The sequence below is a fragment of the Bos mutus genome, chromosome 10 (genome assembly GCF_027580195.1).
Source record: "Bos mutus isolate GX-2022 chromosome 10, NWIPB_WYAK_1.1, whole genome shotgun sequence".
NCBI lineage: Eukaryota > Metazoa > Chordata > Mammalia > Artiodactyla > Bovidae > Bos > Bos mutus.
Window position 1 is genome coordinate 14,068,246 of NC_091626.1, and position 24,913 is coordinate 14,093,158.

At 40.2% G+C, this 24,913-nt stretch overlaps 1 protein-coding gene across 2 annotated transcripts in view; it reads left to right on the forward strand.

Annotated features, from left to right (window-relative positions):
* MAP2K5 (mitogen-activated protein kinase kinase 5) overlaps positions 1-24,913 on the forward strand; it is a 280,907-nt gene that overhangs the window by 156,869 nt on the left and 99,125 nt on the right. For both annotated transcript variants that reach the window (XM_005893296.3, XM_005893295.3), the window contains exons 14-16: positions 7,168-7,241; positions 8,204-8,254; positions 18,470-18,541. In XM_005893296.3, the coding sequence (XP_005893358.1) occupies positions 7,168-7,241; positions 8,204-8,254; positions 18,470-18,541 (197 nt within the window). The remainder of the gene's footprint in view (positions 1-7,167; positions 7,242-8,203; positions 8,255-18,469; positions 18,542-24,913) is intronic.

Here is a 24,913-nt window from a genome sequence, read left to right on the forward strand (position 1 = left end):
AGTGTTATCCAAACACTAATCATTGACTTTTTAAAGCAAAATTATTACAGGGTTTATGATATATATTGAAAAGGAAAAAAATCACCTAAAAATAACAAATCAATCAGCAGTTGCCAGAGGTCAGGATGGGATTGACTATAAAAGGCACAGGGAATTTTGGGGGGTGATATAAATGTTTCATCTCTTGATTATGGTATAGTTATATGGATGTATACATTTGTCAAACTCATTAAACTATATACCTAAAATGACTGCAATAAAATTGATTTTTAATGAATAAAATTGATTTAAAAAGCAAAGTTAAACAATAAAATTTATTTTCAGATATTCTGAACTTGCCAGCAGTTAAATCAGAAGGAAATATAGCAGGTTATGTTGATCTTTTCTAAATGCTGACATGAAGACCAGACTGTTTTAGATTGATCTCTGAATCAGTAGATCTGAGGTATAAACACACAGACAACACACATATACGTGTATATTCATATATGTATATACACACAGACAACACACATATGTATATACACATACAGAGGAGCCTGGTGGGCTACAGTTCATGGGGTCACAAAGAATCAAACACAACTGAAGTGACGAGCATACATACATAGATCTGCTGCAGCTGCTGCTGCTGCTGAGTCGCTTCAGTCGTGTCCAACTCTGTGCGACCCCATAGACGGCAGCCCACCAGGCTCCCCCGTCCCTGGGATTCTCCAGGCAAGAACACTGGAGTGGGTTGCCATTTCCTTCTCCAATGCATGAAAGTGAAAAGTCAAAGTGAAGTCACTCAGCCGTGTCTGACCCTTAGCATGGACTGCAGCCTACCAGGCTCCTCCGTCCATGGGATTTTCCAGGCAAGAGTACTGGAGTGGGGTGCCATTGCCTTCTCCGACATAGATCTGAGGTGGAACCAAAAAAAAATTTTTTTTTAATGCACAGCCAAGCTTGGAAACTCTCTAATTACATAATTCTCACTGTTTTTATTATAGAAGCAAATACCATTTAGAGTATACATAAGCAGTGGTATTATCCTGAAATCTCATATATACTATTTTTAGTCAAAATATATACCAACAGTTCCTTAATATGACTCTTCTGAAGGGTAGAGACAGATCTTACTCATGCTTCTCTCCACAGTGCCTACCCTATCATATCTGGCACATGCTAAGGCATCAGTAAATATTTGTTGAATGAGTATTTTTGAATGCCTATAGGTTCTCTCAGAATGTACAATATCATTCACAAATATACTCATTAATAGTGAAATATACTTATTCTGAAATATATGCCATCGGATGGGAAAAGATGGAGCTCCATCTCAGTCCAAATTCATGCCTCTCCAGGTACACATATTTGCCGATTTATTTAGTGGGAATATTCATTCACGATTTGTTCAACAGATACCATTTCTTATGCATATCAGGCACCATTCTAAACATAGAATTGAACATAACAGATCACATCTCTGCATTCATGGAGCTTCCCTTCAAGAAGGGAAGACTGAGACAGAACAGATTTACATGTACCTATATAGAGTGTTGATGATGCTAAGTGTTAAGAGGAGCATTGAAATAGGGAAGAGGGAAAATGAATCTCTGAGGTTGGAAGTACTGCTTTTCATAGTGGATGGTTGAGGAAGGCTTCTCTTACAAGGGTAACATTTGAGCAGAAACCTGGAAGAAAAAAAAAAAAAAAAAGCAAAGGCTCAGGCCACGCCTGCTTGTATATATGGGAGCAAAGTATTCCAGTGATATAGAACCACAGAGCAGGAAGGAGCACGCCTGAAAAGGCAGCCAGTGAGATGAAGCAGAGCAGGCAGGGAGAGGAGTAGGAAGGATGAGTACAGAGGTAATAGGGGGGCAGCTCAGAGAAGGCTTCAGAAACCATGAGGGCTGCTTTTTACATTGAGTTGGGAGACCCCTGGAGGTTTCAGGCAGAGAAATGACATGGTCTTACTTACATTTTGGGGTTTTTATTTTTTATATTTTTCGGCCATGCCACGTGGTGTGCAGGATCTTAGTTCCCGACCAGGGATTGAACCTGTGCCCCCTGCAGTGGAAGCACAGCATCTTAACCACTGGACCACGAGCGAAGTCCCTGATTTAGGTTTTAAAAGAATCACTGTAGCAGTGCTGTTCATGACAGGCTGTAGAGCAAGTGTGAAAGTAAGGAGACCAGTTCTTTGGCCTTATTGGGGAATGAGTACATATAGTCTGGCAAATATGCCTCTTCATAAACATTGAATAGGTTTTATCATTCTACTTACTGGACTTTGGAAATTACTTTTGTTCAACTAGTATTTTACCTAAATACATCTTGAATTTACTGCAGTAGCAACAGAAATTATTCCTGAACATAAAGAAATACAACACTTTTTATGACTTGGTTGATTGCCAGTAGATAATAATAATACTTTATATTTATAGAGTGTTTGACAGTTTAAAAGCTATTGTACATTCATTATTTCATCTAATCCCCACAATTTTTTAAGATGCAGTAACTTTTATTATCTCCCTACAGAGGTGAAAACTAAAACGTCACATGCCTAGTCCAAAGTCACATTTGGCAGGGCCCAAAAGACTAAAATCCAAGTCTGTGTGTCCACTGAGTCAGGCTTCTGTCTCCTCACCTGAATCCATTGATTTTGTTTAAAGGGATCTATTATGGTCCAGTGTTGCTGGGGAGGGGAACACTTACACTAGCAAATTTAGTGTATTGTTTAGGAAGCCATCAACCAGTGAGCAAGATGTTATGCTCACACAGGATAAATACAAAAATGTGTAAAGACATTCCTCCCCCGTGAACTTATTACTTGATGATACCTTTAACGGTAAATATGGTAAGTAATTACTGGTTAAAAAAAAAAAAAAAGGTGTCACATGCTCACTTCTAAATGGTACAGAGAGTAAATGCCTTGGCAATTCAAAGGAAGCAGTGATTTTGGTGGCCAAGTAGATACGTTAACAGGGAGATGGGATACTTGAGTTGAAGGATGGACAAGATTCAGTCAAAAAATATCAAGTAAGGATTTCTAAACCCAGGGAGGTTGAAGTCTGGGACACAGCATGAGTGATGGCGTGGTAGTGGTGTTTTAGAGGTTTGTTTCTTTTGAGACAATGGCTAGACCAGTCTAGTTGGAATACAGAAGTTGTTTTAGGATGGCTGTATGCCTGCTGCTTTCATACACAAACTATTTCTGAAAACTAAACTGAAAAGTAAATGTACAAAATCAGGCAGTAGGCATATATGTAAGTTAAAAAAAGATATTGGAGAGCTGAAAATGCCATCCGGTTCTTATTTACACCTTGCCTTTCAGAATGTAATCTAGAAATTTTGCTGTTTTATTCTTTTCTCTCTGTTGGTCCACTTAAGTCAAATGTGTGTCTGATTAAAACTAAGGATTTGTTCATCTTACCATGCCTTGTGATTTCCAGGCAGCCCCTTCTTCCAGGAGCTCAGAATATTTGTTCATTAACAGTGTCAGACTTTATTTTTTGGGCTCCAAAATCACTGCAGATGGTGACTGCAGCCATGAAATTAAAAGACCCTTACTCCTTGGAAGGAAAGTTATGATCAACCTAGATAGCATATTCAAAAGCAGAGACATTACTTTGCCAACAAAGGTCCATCTAGTCAAGGCTATGGTTTTTCCTGTGGTCATGTATGGATGTGAGAGTTGGACTGTGAACAAAGCTGAGCACTGAAGAATTGATGCTTTTGAACTGTGGTGTTGGAGAAGACTCTTGAGAGTCCCTTGAACCAGTCCATTCTGAAGGAGATCAGCCCTGGGATTTCTTTGGAAGGAATGATGCTGAAGCTGAAACTCCAGTACTTTGGCCACCTCATGCGAAGAGTTGACTCATTGGAAAAGACTCTGATGCTGGGAGGGATTGGGGGCAGGAGGAGAAGGGGACAACAGAGGATGAGATGGCTGGATGGCATCACTGACTCAATGGACGTGAGTCTGAGTGAACTCTGGGAGTTGGTGATGGACAGGGAGGCCTGGCATGCTGCGATTCATGGGGTCGCAAAGAGTCGGACACGACTGAGCGACTGAACTGAACTGAACGGAACTGTCTCCATGAGATGTGTGGCTTAAGAGTAGTTTAAGGGTGCTGTGTTGTGCTTAGTTGCTTAGTTGTGTCTGACTTTTTGCGATCCCGTGGACTGCAGCCTGTCAGGCTCTTCTGTCCATGGGATTCTCCAGGCAAGGATACTGGAGTGGGTTGCTGTCCCCTCCTCCAAGGGATCTTCCCAACCCAAGGACTGAACCCAGGTCTCCTGCATTGCAGACAGATTCTTTACCATCTGAGCCACCAAGGAAGCCCAAGAATACTGAAATGAGTAACCTATACCTTCTCCAGGGGATCTTCCCGACCCAGAGAAGGAACCAGGGTCTCCTGCTTTGCAGGTAAATTCTTTACCAACTGAGCTACCAGAGAAGCCCAGTTTAAGGGTATCAGTATACAAAAGAGCAGATTGTCCAAAAGAAAAATATTTAAAGTTGAGGGCCTGTAGTGAGAATTAAATTTGGAAAATAAGACCAGGCTTTAACATTTCTTCCAGTTCAGCAAATATTTATTGAGTGTCTACTGTGGCTGTCTATGATGTGTATTTTTTGTGCAGACTACTGAGGCTGCACATATAAGACTGTTTATATGCAGAGTACATCATGAGAAATGCTGGGCTGGATGTAGCACAAGCTGGAATCAAGATTGCCAGGAGAAATATCAATAACCTCAGATATGCAGATGACACCACCCTTATGGCAGAAAGTGAAGAAGGACTAAAGAGTCTCTTGATGAAAGTGAAAGAGAAGAGTGAAAAAGTTGGCTTAAAACTCAACATTCAGAAAACTAAGATCATGGCATCCAGTCCCGTCACTTCATGGGAAATAGATGGAGAAACAGTGGAAACAGTGACAGATTTTACTATCTCTGATTCCAAAATCACTGCAGATGGTGACTGCAGCCATGAAATGAAAAGACATTTACTCCTTGGGAAAAAAGTTATGACGAACCTAGACAGCATATTAAAAAGCAGAGACATTACTTTGCCAACAAAGATCCATCTAGTCAAGGGTATGGTTTTTCCAGTAGTCGTGTATGGATGTGAGAGTTGGACTGTGAAGAAAGCTGAGCGCCGAAGAATTGATGCCTTTGAACTGTGGTGTTGGAGAAGACTCTTGAGAGTCCCTTGGACTGCAAGGAGATCCAACCAGAGTCCATCCTGAGTGTTCATTGGAAGGACTGATATTGAAGCTGAAACTCCAATACTTTGGCCACCTGATGCGAAGAGCTGACTCATTTGAAAAGACCCTGATGCTGGGAAAGAGTGAAGGCAGGAGGAGAAGGGGACGACAGAGGGTGAGATGGTTGGATGGCATCACTGACTCAATGGAGATGAGTTTGAGTAAACTCCGAGAGTTGGTGATGGACAGGGAGGCCTGGCGTGCTGCAGGCCATGGGGTCGCGAAGAGTCAGACACGACTGAGCAACTGAACTAAACTGAGTTGAAACTGCTTTCAAGTGTGATTTCAAATGAAAGCACAACCCTATTCTTAGGGAATTCACATTGGGGTTGGTGGGGGAGGTCAGGGAATATTTTACTTCCTCCTTAGGAGAGAAGTTACACAGTGAAAGTGTATTTAATATGATGGTGATATAAGGTTTATGTTGAAATTGGGGAAAACTGGAAGCAGAGAGGCAAGTTGGTTAAAAAAAAAAAAAAAGCTTACACATGCCTAGGCATACTGACCTATTTTCAGAGAGAAAGCCCCCCTACAAGAAGTATATAGTATGTCTTATCTGAAAGGGTACGCTACAGAGGCATAGTCTACAGCTAACCCCTGATCACGGAAACATAATCATTAACAAAATAATGCTATGTGTTCATGGTTTCTGTTCATTTTTTCTCATCTATTCAACAAATATTTATTAAGCATTTCCTGTATGACTGGCCCTCTTCGGGAACTAGTATCTAGAAGTCAGTGAAAGAGTCTAAGTCCCTGCCTTCATGGAGTGTGTATTCTGGTGTCAGTCAGGCAACACTGAACAAGCACATGTATGAGAAGATGCCTGTCACGTGGGAGATAGGGTTCAGTAATCGTTGGTTACTGAGTTTGAACCTGAAGTTTGAGTTAAGTACCTACTCTTGGCAAGATATTTTTGGGGAGGTACCCTTTTGCAGATTGGTTGGACAGCGTGAGATTAACTCACAGTTTTTTTTTAGATGTTACATAGAAATTCTGAGTCTTTTGTCAGTCTTGGAGTAATTGTGGTCATATATTCTATTGAATACAGCAAGCTGTCTGTTCCAAACCACTTTTGCTGCTGAAGATGAAATGCTGAAGCAGGTGCTGTCCTGTACCAGCAGAAGTGCTGTGGTCTCATCCTGCTTGGATGGTTTTTGTTGGCTCCTTGAGTTCCTGAAAAGGCTTATTGTTATCACTGACGAGGCTTCACAGAAACCCTTTGTGTCTATTTAGCAGACTGCCTTGGCAAAAGCTATGTCAGTTCTTTTGTTAACTTTAAAAACAGTCAAAATGATATAAGGGACGAGAGGGATAAATAAAAGACTGATAAGTGCACGCATGCACACACGTACATACATCTTTTAGGTCAATTTCTGAGGATTATCTGAAGTATGGTTTGCATGTAAAACCAGGAAAAAGCAGTAATGCATTCACACCTTCATTGTTTCAATCAGATATAACCTGTTACAGCAAACATTTTGAATGATTTTTTCTTTACTGGCTTCCCTTTGGCCTTACTTTTTAGGTGGGAGAAGCAGTTTCACATTAAGAGCAAAGCTAAGCCATTTTGTACAAATTTTTTGCAAGAAGGCTACATTTTCTTATCTGCTTTTTCTGAAAGCTGGAGTAGGGTGTTAGGTGTGTTTACTGTTGTTGCAAGCCAAGATTTTATTTGACTTTCACATGAAATAAATAAACTCTGGCTTCTACAGAAACCAGAAATGGTTGGAAGTGTGGGAGTTAGGACCTTACATTTTGCCTCCAGATAAAATGCTTTGCATTAAATTTGTGATTAGAATTCTAGGTTGAACAGATGATGTCATTTCTGCAATATGGTTTGGTGTGTGTGTGCTTTTTTTAGAACAAGCTCGGTAGATATTGAATTAGTTACATGGGTTTTTCTGGTCCCTTTTTAGATGTGAAGCCCTCCAATATGCTAGTAAACACAAGAGGACAAGTCAAGCTGTGTGATTTTGGAGTTAGCACTCAGGTAGGTCTCTTTTTCCTCCTGATCTGTTCTCGTCTCTGTAACATCTACTTCCTATTTTCATTCTCTCTCTGGATTGAAAAATCACCTAGCTGCCAGACAAACAGAACTCTGCATCTTCTCGTTGGCTGGGATTGTGTTATTCATTTTTAATCTCTGAGCGAGTTGCCTTCATCAGAATATGATTGTTCATTGTTTAATGACAGTAAAAACTGCTGATATTGTAATTACTACTTACGAATAGCAAACTTCATTGATATGCAGCTTTGATATGAAAGCGTTTTGGCCAGACAAAAGGGAGGGCAGAGTGGGAGCTGTGCCTGGGGAGCCCAACTGGCCCACAATAAAAATTAATATTGGGAGCAACAATGGTGGAGGGCCATTACAATGTGCAGCACAAATTTTAATTAATTTCCATTTTGGGCCTCCCCTGAGAACCCTGGTGATAGTGACCCACGAGCATGCTGTGATGTTGATTTGAATTGCAGCCACCTTTACTCCCAGCCAAACACGAAGACCAAAGCGAAGGTCATCATTGTATTATGAGTTGTCAAAGTCTGTTATCCCTCCAGCGTATTTAGTGTTCGTTTCATTCTGGTAACGCATGGGGCTTCATTCACATCTTGAGCCATCTGACTAAAAAATGAGTGTGTTCAAATTCTACTTCAAATTGACTTTTTATATCAGGCGGGTTTGGGGTACTAAAGCGATAAGCATCCTGCTTAAGTGAATTGTTGAAGGTTATCTGCTATAAACTGTAAAGCTGTGCTTGTTTAAATTGGAAATCACATTCAAAAGAAAAGAGATTTAATCATTTTTAATGCCTTTGTAGATAAATTTGTTCCCTTTTACATAATTTTTAGTTGATTTATAGAAATGATGATTGTAGGTTAAATGAGGAATAATTGCCCATTTTATTTCCACATTATCTTTATATTGTTCTAACAGACTGTTTTGTCTCATAGCTGGTGAATTCTATAGCCAAGACGTATGTTGGAACAAATGCTTATATGGCGGTAAGTAAACTTATGCAAAAATAACATTTAAAAGCAACATCTTTATGTACTTGGTAATGTACAGTTCTTGAATTAAATCCACAGCTTTAGCCTAACAGATCATAAATTACAAAGTCAATCCAGTCATGATTCGATTTTTAAGTCTTCCTAAAAGATGTTAGGGTTTATACAGGAGCTACCAACTTCTCTCACTTTGTTGACTTAACCAGTTGGTTCAAATATAAAATTGTTTTGAATGCAATCCTATAGAAAAATTGCATCTCACAGCACATTAGCTACTTTGCCTCATTGCTTATTAAATTAACCTTAAAGTATATCAAAATGTCAGTCAATAAGATCAACTGTTTTTTCCAGGAATAAGCATGCTTCCACACCAGATGAAAATTAAATTATTAATTAAAAATTAAATTATTACTTATGGGCCTCTGAATGTAAGGATTTAGCAGACATTTTCCTGTCAAACATTATGTCTGTCTTCTGTTTATTTGAGTTCATGTCTATTAAAAGATAACTTATTAGTCCCTCTGAAACAAATTTACCAGGAATAAGAAGTAGAAGCATAGAACTATTTCAGATACCAATGTGGGTTTGACCTTTTTCTTTTGCCTGCCTTTAAGTAAGTGAAGTTATCTGTGTTCATAAAATTGCTTTTATTTATTGGTTTCCACTTTCACGTCAAGAGTAGGGTGCTGGGAAACGACAAGCAGGAAACTTATTTAGTATTTTGGAGCGACGTTTTGTTTTCGTATCTTAGGTTTAGTTTTTTGATGAGGCTTCTGGATTTATTCAGGTAGTCAGTTTCACTCCAAGTAGTCTTCATATGAGTTAAACGAACTATGTGTGGAACCTTGGATCTTATTCTCAGTGTTCTTTGTTCATATATTATTTTGTTAAAAGGATGTTAATATGGATAGAACTCTGGATCTTATTCTCAGAACAATACAAAGCATTTTTTAAATTGAGATACAAAAACAGTTAATTTTTGCCTTGCATTGTTTTTAAAGAAAATTCATTATTTCTCATTTTTCTGGGTAATGTGACAAAAAATTAATCTCTGAGTCACCACACCTAGTTTTTTATTTTATTTTTTTATTTTTATTTTTAGTTTTTAATACTTATTTATTTAGCTGCATCAGGTCTTAACTGCGATGCATGGGATGGCATGTGGGATCTTAGTTCCCCAACCAGGGATCAAACCTGCGTCCCCTGCATTGGAAGGCAGGTTCTTAACCACTGGACCACCAGGGAAGTCCTCATACCTGTTTTTTATAAAATGCAATCACCCTCTTGGCTCTGCCAGCTTAGCTGAGATTGGTGAGCCACTTTTATAATTAACAAAGCCATGCCAAATGCCATGTCAGTCTTTGAAAAAATATGGAATACTCTGACTTAAAACAAACAATTAATGAAATAACTTTCCACTCTCCATTGTGTTCTTAGTAGCGTTAGCTCTAATAATTAAATTGCAATGTGTTTGAATGTACAAATCCAGGGTACAGTTGTATTTCCCAGGTACACGTTAAAGAAATAACTTTTTTTTCCTTTTTGTGTATGGATGTATGTGATGCATCCATCTCTTAATTGAAAATGTGAAGATTAAAATGATGAAACATTAGCTCATATTGGCAAAGCTAAAATTGCTTTGCTTTTTGGGCAAGGGAACTCTAGTTATCCACTTTCTAGTTAAAGCTGTAAAAAGTGAAAAACTCTAGAAAGCAAAGAGTGTGATACACAGATCATGAGCTTGGCTCAATTCAACAGGCTCTTGTTGACCATGACTTACCTAACTGCTGTGAGAACAGAGGTTGGGAGTGGGGGAAGGTGGAAGTAACATTTATTCTGACACAGATGTTAACCCCTGCCTGAGGTGTTGTGATGCTGTATTAAGAGTGCTAGCAACTGAGGGACTGAGTGAAGAGTGTACAAAACCTCCCAGAATATGTTTTTCCACTTCTTATTAATAAGTATTTCAAAGTAAAAAATTTTAAGAAGTTTCGTTGGAAGGTGGCCACGCCCATTTATTTCTGTGTTGTCTGTGGGGGCTGTAGCGCTGCAGTGGCAGAGGGGGATAGTTTTGACGGTTGCAGCAGAGACCATATGGCCCACAGAGTGAAAAATAACTGTCTGGCCCTTTGCAAGAAAAGTTTGCCAACCTTTGGTCTATGCCAGTAAAAGCTATTTCTGACACTGAGTGCTTTTAATTAATCAACCTGTAATTACTGAGCGCCTTCCATGCAGTTAGCCAGGTATGGTGGCACCACTCTGTAATCCACATAAGATTTTGGCAAAATAGGAAACATGGCATTATATGTGGCCATGTCATGTGTGACATAATAAAGGCTTCAGTTTACCGTGCATACCTTTAGAGAATAAGAAGGCATATAATATACGAATTTGATGATTCAAATAGTAAGTGAAAAGGGCACTTACAAAAGAGATCACTTTGGGAGGATGAACAAAGACAGAATTAGAGGGTGGAGTGACATGAGTGGGGGCTGGGAGGTATAGGGTAGAGGACAAATAATAAATTGTGAGTATCTGCAACTAGAGGTCACTAATATAGTGCACTCATTTTGCATCTATGTCTCTCACTTTATATTCATACCTGTTTCAGTACAGTGATAATAAAAACAATAGTAATAGTGAACACTTAATTAGAACCATGCACTAATCACCCTTTTCTTTACATATCAGTTCAGTTCAGTCGCTCAGTCGTGTCCGACTCTTTGCAACCCCATGGACTGCAGTGCACCAGCCTTCCCTGTCCATCACCAACTCCCGGAACTTGCTCAAGCTCGTGTCCATCGAGTTGGTGATGCCATCCAACCATCTCATCCTCTGGTGTCCCCTTCTCCTCCTGCCTTCAGTCTTTCCCAGCATCGAGGTCTTTTCCAATGAGTCAATTCTTCGCATCTGGTGGCCAAATTATTGGAGCTTCAGCTTCAGCATCAGTCCTTCTAATGAATATTCAGGACTGATTTCCTTTAGGATTGACTGGTTGGATCTCCTTGCAGTCGAGGGGACTCTCAAGAGTCCTCCAACACCACAGTTCAAAAGCATCAATTCTTTTTCGCTCAGCTTTCTTTATGGTCCAACTCTTGCATCCATACATGACTGCTAGAAAATCCATAGGTTTGACTCTGTGGACCTTTGTCAGCAAAGTAATGTCTCTGCTTTTTAATATGCTGTGTAGATTGGTCATTTTTCTTCCAAGGAGCAAGTGTCTTTTAATTTCATGGCTGCAGGCACCATCTGCAGTGATTTTGGAGCCCAAGAAAAGAAAGTCTACCACTGTTTCCATTGTTACCCCATCTATTTGCCATGAAGTGATGGGGCCAGATGCCATGATCTTAATTTTTTGATTGTTGAATTTTAAGCCCGCTTTTTCATTCTCCTTTCACCTTCATCAAGAGGCTCTTTAGTTCCACTTCACTTTCTACCATAAGTGTGGTGTCATCTGCATATCTGAGGTTATTGATATTTCTCCTGGCAATCTTGATTCCAGCTTGTGCTTCATTCAGCCCAGGATTTTGCATGATGTACTCTACATATGTTAAATAAACAGGGTGACAATATATAGCCTCGATGTATTCCTTTCCCAATTTTGAAGCAGTCTGTTGTTCCATGTCTGATTCTAATTGTTGCTTCTTTACCTGCATACACGTTTCTCAGGAGGCAGGTAAGGTGGTCTGGTATTCCCATATCTTGAAGAATTTTCCACAGTTTGTTGTGATCCACACAGTCAAAGGCTTTAGCATAGTCAGCGAAGCAGAAGTAGGTATTTATCTGGAATTCCCTTGCTTTTTCTATGATCCAGCAGATGTTGACAAGTTGATCTCTGGTTCCTCTGCCTTTTCTAAATCCAGCTTGAACATCTGGAAGTTCCTGGTTCACTGGTACTGTTGAAGCCGAGCTCGGAGAATTTTGAGCATTACTTTGCTAGAGTGTGAGATGACCGAACTCTTTAAATCCTCACAATCAACCTGTGAGGTAGATAAATATTGTTCTTTTACAGATGGCAACAATGAGGGATAGTGAAGCTAAGTGACTTAACCAATTTCATACAGCTAATAAGTAGCAGAGTGAGGAGTCAGACTTCTGTAATCAGCTTCCAGGGACTGAACTCTTTAACTGCTGTGCCTCTCACTCTATCCAAATTATTTATGTGTCTCTCCAAATCTAGATTAGTATATTCAGAGTTTATTCTGGTTTATTCTCTGTATCCAGTCCTTCACATGGTGCTAAATGAATGAATCAGTTCATGAAACCTGCATTCCAAAAGTGATTTGTTCACTAATTATAAGCAGACGATTTAAGTTTTTGTATTAAGTATCTTACTTGTGTGATAAAGTATAAAAGACCCTCAGATGACTCAGATACAACCCACTAGACTGCTCAAATATTGAAAAGAAAATAAAGAAATAGCCTTGCATGTGTGAACAGTCTCACTTTATTCTCCTATAATCTGAAATGTTAGGTATAATAAAATGGTAATTAGGACAAAGATAGGGTAGCTTTTCTAAGATTATAAAGTCATTAGAACAAACAAGCAAATAAACAGTAACAATTTATGGGCATGTTAAACAGTGGTCTTTGTAGGAGACTTGAAAAGCCATCTGGTCCCTCCTCGATGATCTAGAAAATGAAGTGGCATGTTCAAGTACACATTACATCTTAGGGGCAGGTAGGTAATTAGGTTTAATGGACATTTTAATCCAAAGCAAGAAACATTTTCAGCTATATTTTAACAGGATTTCTTCCAGAAGAATTACAAATGGAGTCCAGAAGGTTTGGGGAGTTTATATTAAATCATTTCTTGAAAATTCTAATCACTAGAACTTGTACTCTTGTTTTAAAGATAGAAGTCTCTGAAACTTTAACCCACTATTGAGTCATTGTAATTTATTATAATTTTCTAAAATCAAATATAAAATTTTGACATTATTACTGTGAATTTCTGATGTTTTGAAATTAAGAAATCTTATGCAAATACTTGTTCTTTGGGATCAGAAAGTCAGTCTAAATAACTGTTCCTATCTTCTGAACGTTTTTTCCACCTGGACTCTTCCTATTCTTGGAAAGTGTCTTTTCCCAGATTATAACCTGTTCAGATTCCATGATCCGGCTTGGTTGGCCATGCTCATGCAGTGATCGTAGTGATAGGGGTGATGATTAGAAGGAGGCCAGCATTTATTAAGCATCCCCATGTGGCATATACTGAATTGAGCACATTACATGGATTGATTTAGTCTTCAGACAACTCCATTAGGTATACATGTTGTCTTTATTTTACAGGTAAGGAAACCAACGGTGAAGTAACTTTAGCCCAGAATCTCAGAGCTGGCCAAGTAGTGATGGTCAAGATTTAACTAGGACACCAGTTTCTAGTTTCTGGTGGTAGCACATTGGGGTATGTGGACCAACTCTTCTGCTGAAAAATGCGAATTAGAATACTTTTAAAAACCATCTCAAATACACTGAAGAGCTAAAAAGACAACTGGAGATTTCCAGGATGGTTTTCAGAAGGAAACCTACAACAGAGGGGAAAATAGAATGTTAGAGTACCAAAGCTACTTATTCCTGAGGATATTTTCCTGTATTGCTGAGGATATTTGTATGTGTTGCAGCTGTGAATTGATAAGGGGGCTCCCTTAAGGCAGAGGGTCTCAGAGGAGATCTTCCCCATACTATGCTGGAAGCTTGAAGAGCCCCCTACCCCACCAAAAGCAAACAAACAAACAAACCAGATCCAAAGCTGCTCTTCCCCATCCCAGGGAACAAAAGAGCAACAGGAAGAAAAAGAAAAAGGGGGAAACTTGTGGCCACAGACTAACTCTGGCACAAATTTGTACCCCGGATGTTTGTATATGTGACCTGAGTTAGAAAAGGAGCTTCACGTTGAGAATATTGTTTGAAGTAGACCCATTAACCTGAGGCCTCAGAAAACCTCTGCGAAATTTTTTTTCCATAAACAAAAACTGTAAAGCAAAGAAAACCAGGCCCACAAAGAAACAGAGCAAACCAAAGAACCAGCAGGAAAAAGGTTGCAACAGACTTTAGATCACAAATTTTAAAAGTGACATAGTTGATATGAGAAAGTCTCAAACAAAACTACTAGATAAAAATGAAAAACTCACGATTTGGTAGCATGTTGAAGACGAGAGAGAATTAGTGAACTGGAAGATAGATTGAGTTAGAGCAGTGTGACTGCAGAACCCTGTCTAACCTGAATGTTCTACTATCCACATAGTGATCTTGCCAGCTTAAAAAAAAAAAAAATAACCCATTGTTTATGATATTGATATATATATATATACATTTTTTTAACATACTGTTGTTGTTTTTCAGTCTCTCAGTCATGTCCAACTTTTTGCAACCCCATGGACTACGGACACCAGGCTTCCCTGTTCTTCACCATCTCCTAGAGCTTGCTCAAATTTGTTTCCATTAAGTCCGTGATGCCATCCCATCGTCCTCTGTTATTTCCTTCTCCTCCTGCCTTCAGTCTTTCCCAACTTCAGGGTCTTTTCTAATGAGTCAGCTTTTGGCATCAGGTGGCAAAAGTATTGGAGCTTCAGCTTCAGCCTCAGTCCTTCCAATGAATATTGAGGATTGATTTCCTTTATGATTGACTGGTTTGATCTCCTTGCAGTTATTACCTACTAACCTAAAGTTTTGTGCATACTTTGTTAATTTTCTGAATAGCCTAACCCTGAGCAGAAATTCCTTCATGGGAAGAAGTAAGGGATGGGATGTACCAGATATCGTCCTGCTTTTGACAAGTAAACCCTAGGGTCTTGTGTTATGAGAGAATGTAAGTCGCTCAGTTGTGTCTGACTCTTTGCGATCCCATGGACTGTAGCACGCTGGGCTCCTCTGTCCATGGAATTCTCCAGGCAAGAATACTGGGGTGAGAGATTCCCTTCTCCAGGGGATAGTCCCAACCCGGGGACTGAATCTGGGTCTCCTGCATTGCAGGCAGATTCTTTACTATCTGAGCCACCAGGGAAGCCTGTCTTTTGTTATAAGTAGAGACAGTTCTGGAATGAGTTAACTCAATCTGGGTCCTAGGTTAATGCCCAGTCACAGCAGTAAGTGGAGGGATGGAGTGTGCACGCCATCTTGGAGCAATGCTCTTTTAGATCCTCTGGCTTTTAAATCATCACCACTCCTTAGTGTTGTCAATAAGAACAGACCAGAGTTTTCCCTCTACACTTAAACTTCAGTGCAGAAGAGCTTCAGACAAGAGTCGTATTTTTCCTTTAAAAGCTTTCCATACTGGTGACAAATGTCATGCCAGAAAGTAACCTAGCTTTTGCTTTTTACCTGAAAAATACTCATCACAGATCTCTCAATAGTGTGGTACCTGGCTGTTGGCTTTGTTTTGTTTTGTTTTGGAAGGAAGAGGACAGAGTGGGCCATCTTGGCTTCAAGTGTGAGAACAGATTTGAGTTGTGCAGTCTTAGGCCATCAAGTCCTGGCTCCATAAATTCAGAATGTATTGCTGCTGCTGCTGCTAAGTCGCTTCAGTCGTGTCCGACTCTGTGCGACCCCAGAGACGGCAGCCCACCAGGCTCCCCCGTCCCTGGGATTCTCCAGGCAAGAACACTGGAGTGGGTTGCTATGTATCGGGACTCATCTTGTACCCAAGTTAGTTTCAGCAGCCTGGACACATTTTTCTAGTCCCTACTACTGTACGAATTCTTGAGGGCAGACCTGTGGAACCGGCTGCCTGCTATGTGCCAGGCATGGTACTGGATGTGAGATAAGAACCCTCCTTGCCTCTTAGAAACAGACCGTCAACTGGATGGTTACAACTCAGTGCAATAAATTAATGTGAAAAATATGAAGAGCGTTTTAAAGATGTACAGAGGCAGGGATTCATAATTCAACCTGAGGAATGGGAAGGAGTTTTCATCTAAAAAGGGTGGCCATTGAAGGGTGGCCTTAGAAGGGCCCTTTCTGTGCACTAAGCAGAGATGAGAAAGGCAGATCGTCCCATCTGTAGGAAACAGAGACATGTTTAGTGACTGGGGCCGAGTTTACTGAAGATTCACCCAGAGAAATAACTTTCTAAAATGAAGGTCTCCCAGAGCCACCTCCAGAGATTCTGATACTGGAAGTTCATTTGTAATAAGCACCTCAGGCAGTTCTATGATGATGAGTCCAAGGCTGTATTTTGAGAAATACTGACCAGGTCAAGACTAGTGTGTGGCTCTTCTGACTTATAGTTCAGAGGGGCCGTTTGACAGAAAAGAACTTCAGTTTTGCAGTCAGATGTACCTGGTTTGAATCCTGGCTGTGTACTTAAATAATACATTTAGTATTTAATCCATAACTCTACATTTTGGCAAGTCATTTAATCTTACTAAACCTCAGTTTTTACATCTGTAAAATGAGGGCAATAATACTTGTCAGGTTGTATGAAGTGTAGAGGATACAGAGTATCTAGCCCAGTGTCTGGGACAAACTAGGTGGTCATTCAGTGGTAGCTATTACTGTCCTTTCCCAGTAGGTACAAATTAAACCTCTCTGGCCTCATTTGCCTTATTTTTTAATTGGGGATGATGAATAGTACCAGTCTAGTATGGGTGTTTATGAAAAGCACTTAGAACAATGCCTGGCACGTGGAAATTCTTCAGTAAATGCACAGAGTAATGACGTCATCGTCAATGGTGATGATGATGGCGTTACTCCTGTAACTGGCTGGCTGATTCCATATGGATGCTTCCGATTATGAATGGATCTCGCTAGAATTGGATAATGAGTTCATTCAGATATGACCGTGGAACTTGAAAAGTGATGGTAGCAGGAATTAGAACATAAAAAAAAAGTATGAGGGGATTGGAATGACCATGTCTGTTAGTGGCTTGGAGAAATGGTCACATGACTCTCAGCCCTTGGGAAGAATTATTCTTGGTAGGAAAGGTATTTTACAACTTAAATAAATAAAGGAAGGGAAGTAAGACAATCCATCCTGCTATCTTAGGGTAGGGCTTTATGTAATTTTATGGAAAATGGTCCCAGGAGAAGACAGTAAATACACTGAGATAGCCTGGTAGGTGGGAGTGGGAAGTCGGTTACAAAGTTCGGGTCCCAACTAAGCCAACTCACCTGAGAGTATCTGGCCCACATCTTCCATACCCCCGGTGTATCCCCTGCTGGTGAGTGGTGAATGCCCATTTCTTCCCATCTGCAGTGGACCAGACTCACCCTGACTCCAGTTACTACCAAGGGTGGCTCATGCAGGCTTTTAAAGGACGATGGCTATGGTGACTTCCAAGAATTCCAGGGATGGTACCAAGAATAGTGTACGGTACTGGGGGCCAAGAGGTATGGGTCATGATCCTAGCCCTGCCGTTACTAGCTCTGTAACCTTAAGCAACCATTCCATCTCAGTGAGACCTCACTTTCTCTTACTCATTTGTTCGTGTGTTCATTCAGAAGACTCCTGTGAAGTACCTTACTGAATGCCAAATCCTGGAGGCATAGAGAAACTAGGCAGCAGCCACGCCAGTATGGAATTATCTGTTGAACTAGAGAGTGTGCAGCTAATTGTTAGAACAGGTATTTTCTACATATCTTGAATGGAGGACCAAGAGTCCCAAAAGGACCTTTCAAACTGTTCCCTGGATTATATCAAAAAGAAGCCCGATAAATGGGATAAAATGTTGAGCAGTAGGTGAATCTGGGCAAAGGAAATATGGGTTTTCTTTGTACTAGTCTTAATCTTAAAAATTTCCTACAAGTTTAGTATTAATACAAATAAAAATTTTAAAATAGCAGAATTCCTAGTGATTCAGACCCATCTTTCAAAATGCAAATACATGATAATATTATGTAATGTCCTGTAATTTGTCACTCGACAGCTAAGGCCACTGGATTTGGTTTGAGTTCAAGTCTCAGCTCATTTACTAGTTTAGGACTTTGCCTTATATCCCACGAATGTGAGCCTTCATTTTCTTTGTCTTTAAGATAACAGTTTCCCTCACAGGATCTTTTTGAGGATTCAATAAGATTATATCTAATATATCTGTATTACCTATACAATTTCTATGGATTATCTGTATAATACACATACATATAAAATTGTTTTTCTGTTCCTAATGTGCTGTGCACATATTGGTGACTCTGCCTTAGCTGAGCTCACTTGAGCATATGTGTTTCCTGGAGTAGCTTACGTCAACTCACAAGCTCCCTTCTGTTTTCTTTCAGCCTGAAAGAATTTCAGGGGAGCAGTATGGAATTCATTCTGATGTCTGGAGCTTAGGAATCTCTTTCATGGAGGTATGTTAATTGCAAATAGATGCTCTTATGTATATCTGTACCGATATATTCTATTAGGAGAAATGAAGATTTGAAAAAAAACATTAAACTTCCAGTGTGTTATGTGTATATGTAAACAGAGGTTAACTCAGTAGTCCTTACTTTGATACCCTTACATCACTATTCTAAAGTGCTTTTTCTCACAGATCACCTGTGTAAAACTTAGCTGGAGTGCTTCTTAAGAATACAGGTTCCCGGACTCCCATCAAAAGACCAGTTAAATACACATCTCTAAGAATTAGCATTATTAACATGTTCCCAGTGTGATCCTTATGCACATGAAATGTGGAGAACCTAGAAATTCCAGAAAAAGTATGTGTGATAGCAGCCTTGTTGGAAGGCATATATGACTTCTAGAGGTGATTACCTTATTAAAGAGTACAGCCCTACTCATTTGGATGTATAATTTCTATATGTTTGCATAGAAAGAAAAAAACCACCTTATTCCAGTTAGAATCATATCACGTGTTGCAGAACAGAGTATGAAATGATTTGAAGGAGGATAGGTATATGTACGTAGCACAGTTTTAATGTATCTCTTTACAGCTGTATTTAGAATGGACTTTATTTTAGTATGCTACATGTGCCCCCACTAGAACTTTGTGCTAGGGTTTCTGTACAGTGATTGTTGATCTATAAGGAAATGCATAGAATTTGTATTAGATGGAGACCTCCCTCAGCATGAATTACAGCAGTATAGAGCCTAGATATCCACTAGTGTTTCAAGTGATGTATCTTACACGCTTTGATTCAGATAAAAGAGAACTCTTTAAAACAGTAAAAAGAACTCCTTAAATAAGATCATGGATAGAGTTGCAGTCACAATTCCATCAGTTTTTTTTTTTTTTTGGGTCAAATGCTTTTTCTGTGATTTTTGCAATGCATGAATGCAGTTGAATTTCTAAGGAGATATCTTCAGAGTCAATTCACCTGCACTATAGAAAGAAAGCAAAAATATTCAGTGTTTATTGAACCATATTTTTCTGCTTCTTCATGAAAGGGGCTCTAAGAGGAAATACAGTATATATGAACAGCTGAGAGATTGGCAGTGCTGGTGGACAGATGCTCAGAACTGAGTCTCCCAACAGAATCCTGAAGGGCGTGTCCAGTTAGCCTGTCTCAGGGGAAACTAGTACCTTTGATTTGTGGAGCTCAGCTCTAGCTGTTACATAATTACCCTTTGTATATTTTAAATCATTGTCATTGAGTATACTTGATGAAAGACCAGATATAGTGTGGAACATTTGCGAGGTTGCACAGTATAAAGATAAGAGTCCTAGACGGAATGGAAGACCTGGGTTGCAGGTATAGCTTTGCACCTGGTTTTCTAGGTAGCCCTGTGCAAGCCCCTGTGCTTAACTTTGGGCCTCAGTTTCTTCTGCTGCGAAATAATGATCTCTAAGCCCCTTTCCAAACTAACATTTTATGACTCTAAGCAGTCTGCTCTTGCCTTTCTTTAACTTTCTGCAACAACTCTAGAATTGTGTGACTTAAAAACATGCAGAGGCATAGCAATACTGCCAAACAGGGTAACTAACAGATTTAAGATTTAGAGCACACCATTCTTTCCTTTCATATTCATTTCTTCATTCCATGTATTGAGCTCCTGCTATGTCGAGTAGATAGGTAATGGGGATATAGTAATGAAGGACACTCCATCCTTGATTCTTGTGAAGTTGCATTTGGTGAGGGGGGTGGAGTGTTTGGAAAGGATACTGAGTATATAATTTATATATATAAAAGTATATAATACTTTTATATATATATAAATACTTTATATATATATAAATACATATAAAAAAATATATATAAAGTGTATATTAAAGTATATAATACTGAGTATATAAACAGAAGGATAACTGAGTATATAATTTTTCAGGTTGTGGTAAGTCCTATGGGGAAAAATGAAGTGGAGTCCTCCTTTCCGATAAAACAGCCTTTGAGCTGAGACTTGAATGGTGTGAAAAGAGCGGGCCATCAGGCAACAGCAAATAATACAAGAGACCTGGGTTACTTGAGTGGAGTTAGCAAGGGAAAAATGGGAAAAAACACATTCAGAGTGGTAGCCAGGGGCCACATCATATGCAGCCTTGTTAGCCATGGTCAGAATTTTAGATGTTACTCTGAGAGTAAATTATCTGAAATATGTTTTCACAGGATAGCTGGGTGCTCTATGGAGCACAGAATATAGAAGGACAATCATGGAAACAGGGAGACTAGTTAAGATAGGTAGGTAGATAGATACTTAATAAATATAACATATTTATGTTGCATATTGAAATGTATGTCTGCCAGCATTTTGCTGAGTGCTCAGGATACAAAGATTAATAAAAAGAGACTCTGTTGTATAGGAAGGGAGATTGCCATTGATGTATTTGGGATTTTGTTGATCATGTTCATTTATCCTGGAGGTAAACTATTAAATAGTCTCTAGAAGACTGAAGGAAACAGACTCGTTGAACTTATAAGATTAAGGTGTAAGGAACTGTGTGAAAAAGTGTCGGCAGTGAGTGTGAGACACTTGGAGGCCTGGAGGAGCGCCTTGGCTCATGCAATAACGTGGGCAGAAGAAAAGTACCACTGGTCAAGAGTGAGGACTGAAAAGAGGTCAGTGTTTTACTGCTCCCTGCGCTTTAAAATAGATCCTGAGGAGCCAGATGTTAGAAGGAGGAAGAGATGGCCTTAGAGGATGTAAAGTGCAGTGTGATTATGATCATCACGAAGAGTTGTTGAGCACCTCTGTGTGTGGGATACTTAACTAAATGCTTTTGAAAGGAACTATGTGATCACAGTCTCTGTATTCTGGGAGCTTATGACCCAGCAGACACGCAAGTGAGAACAAATGACCGAACACAGGTGGTGAATTAAGTTTTTAGAGAGAAGAGTAAGGCCCTGGCGTGTGCCTTATGGGTTTCCCTGGTGGCTCAGTGATAAAGAATCCACCTACCAATGCAGAAGGTGCAGGTTCAATCCCTGGGTTGGGAAGATCCCCAGGAGAAGGAAATGACCACCCACTCCAGTATTCTTGCCTGGGAATCCCATGGACAGAGGAACCTGGCAGGCTACAGTCCATGGGGTCACAAAACAGCTGGGCCATGAGTTAGCGACCAAACAGCAACAATGTGTTTTATACCAGATTCATTTGGGTACAAAAATATGTGATGTGAAGTAGGAGTCGGAGGCTTTGAGTCCATAGATGAGAAACTGTGTGTGAGTCAATAAGGAAGAGAACCCCAAGGTTCTTTTTTTCTAAGGAGCAGATGTGATAAGAATATTACCTGAAGGGATTGGGAAGTCAGCCCAACAAAGGCGCTTAAGGACCAATTTCTTTGTTTTCATCATGGTGTGCTAGGAATAGATGTGGTAAATCCTGTTCAGAATCACTGTAAATGGAGAGAAGTATGAATCTCAATAGCATTTTAAAATTCAGAGTAGAAAATTGTGTCCTGAAACATAGTTAACATCTTCAAAGAGTAATTGCTTCTCTACTGTTTATCCTCACCTTTAAAAACAAGGTTCCCTTCCTAGAAACACACTGTAGAGAGTAGACACTTTCATTCATTCAATAATTATTGTTTAAGCACTTATCATGTAGTGAACCTTGAAGAGTGGAGCACACTAAGATGAGGAAGGCTTGCCTGTGATAGAGAAGACAGACACTTAAAGCCCAGAGCAGTGTGACAGTCATTAGTGAAAATGAAGTACTCTGAGCCACAAAGGTTCAGGCGGGGAGAGCAAGACAGGTTTCTCAAAGGAGCTGACAGTTGAGCTTGGTTGTCTTAAAGGGAGTTGCCCCTTGGAGAAAGAAGGAAGAGATGGAGGAGCGCTTCCCCATCCCCCAGCACCCTCTAAGGTGGGATCTTTGTAAACCTTTCAGGAGAGAGCAGATGTCCAAGTATGCAGGATCTACCTACTTGTGTGGATACCTTCCTCAAAATGTTTTGAGTCAATCAGTTTATTCCCCTAGAGTACCAGGTGGTAAAGAAACACGGGGGAGGACTCCCCTGGCGGTGCAGTGGATAAGAATCCACCTGCCAGTGCAGGAGACATGGGTTCGATCCCTGGGTTTGGAAAGATTCCACACACCACAGAGCAGCTAAGCCCATGTGCCACAGCTACTGAGCCCGTGCATCCTAGAGCCCGGACGCCACAGCCACGGAGCCCCGTGCTGGGACTTCTGAAGCCTGTGCGCCTGGAGCCTGTGCTCCGCAGCAAGAGAAGCCACCACAGTGAGAAGCCACGAAGAGTGGCCCCTGCTCACCACAACTAGAGAACGCCCATGCAAAGCAAAAGACCCAGCACAGCCAAAAATAAACAAACAAAAGTTTAAAAAGAGGCAATGGGATAAGAATGTGGGAAACTGAGCAAAGGAATTTTCCTGAAGTTACACAAGAATCAAATAGAGACAAAATGGGATCTAGAGTTTTCTTTCCCTTCTACTTCTACCTAGCACCTTCCCGTAAATTCCATAAGATCCCTGAGGGTTTTGGTGACTCAGGAGTCAAAAGGCTGCCTTCACTGCTTTAAACTCCTAAAATACAGGTTCACCCTTGCCTGCCTTCTTCATACTTCCCTCCTCTTGTTAATGTGCTGTCACAGTCCCCATGGGGAGTCATAACAAGGCCTCTCGCCACACTCTTCCATAAAAGATGATGCTACATGCCGCTAAAATGTGCCATTTAAAAAGTCGCAGGTACATCTGTGCCTTAAGCACAGAATCTTTAATATCAGACTGTCTTTAATCCAGCAGCAACACTGCCCCCATCTTCTGTCAGTTCAGTCTCCCTCTTTCTGTGAGATAAAATGGGTCTTCTCCATGATTTTGTTACCTATATATAGCATTTGGAGTTGGCTGAAATAAGATAAGGGATGGAAGTTATCCTTAAGAAGGGAAGAAATGAGATGATTCAGCTTAACTAGAGCATGGTGGTGTTACTAAGATATGAAGATTTCAGCCCCTTTCTGTGTTTTTGTTTCTGATTTTCAACTCAGACCTTAAGATGTGTTGTAGTTCTCCTCATGTGAATTATAGAACAAAATAAAGGTCATTGCCATGTAAGGGGTTTATAATGGGGAAAAGAACCCACATGGAATTAACTGCTCTTCTTCCTTGAGCCTTTATGACAACAATCAGCATGAAAATGAAAAAAAAAAAAAGAATTGAGACCACTAACAGGCGTACAAAGTGTCTAAACAAGGACAAGCTGGGAAGATTGATCCTGCTCTAAAATACTTGTTTGACTCTCGTAGAGAGATCCCACCGATTCAGTTGACCGGGTGATTTTTAGGACTGTTCACCCTTCTTGCTGCTCTTTAAAGACTTCAAGGCTACACTTTAGAATGAAAAAGAGTGTGTCCACAGTAAAAACTGATGGTCTTCATTCCTAGGGGCAGGGAGCACCTAAAACGCTTTAGGGCAGGGTTTCTTCGTTTCAGTGCTTCTCTCTTCTCCCACGGAACCAACGGCTTGAGAGTCCCACGGTTCTTTCTCACTAATTAGTTACCCCATTCGTACTCTTTTCTTTATTTATTTTAATCGGAGGCTAATTACTTTACAATACTGTGATGGTTTTTGCTATACACTGACTTGAATCAGCCATGGGTATATATGTGTTCCCCATCCTGAACCCCCTCCCACCATTCATACCCTTGTGTCACCCGAATCACAACACAGATCTGTAGGAGGGAAGTAAGCAGTCATATTTGGAAAAGCTGGACTTTTCAGCTGGTCCTAATTGGGTCAAAAAATGAGTCAGCACATGCCCTCCTCTATCCTCGCATTTTTAGCGCCCAGAACGAAGCACACACATCTAAAAAAGGCACCAGGTCAGTCGTCAGGGTTCTTACTCTGAGTGTGCTATCCAAGTACATATTTTGGTTTGTGATTCTCTTTGGCCGGCTATTATAAACTTACTAAGGTCGGTGGTGAATAATCTGACAGGCTTTTCTCTAGGAGTCAGACTGAAAGCCCCATCTTTAGCACCTGCATTTTGCTCTTTTCACTTGGGTCCTCCTCGCTCTTTCTGCCTTTGTTCACCTCCTCTCTCCAGCAGTCTCTTGAGTCCAAAGCACAGAACAGTCTGGCTCAGTGTGCTTGGTTAATTGGAGTGTCATCCCGTCCTCTGAGACCCCTCTTCAGCATGATCACTGTTTTACTGAAGTGGTCTGAATGATGTGTTAAATGATGAAAGCAAGGTCCGTGGCTTAGAAAAATGTCTCTAGATAGGTGAAGAGCACATTCAGAGAGTCACACAAGGTCATTATCATCAAAGTAGCACTGTCTTCTGAAGATTTGATGGGTTGTATTGTTCTGACAGAGTTAGAGTTTTTCTT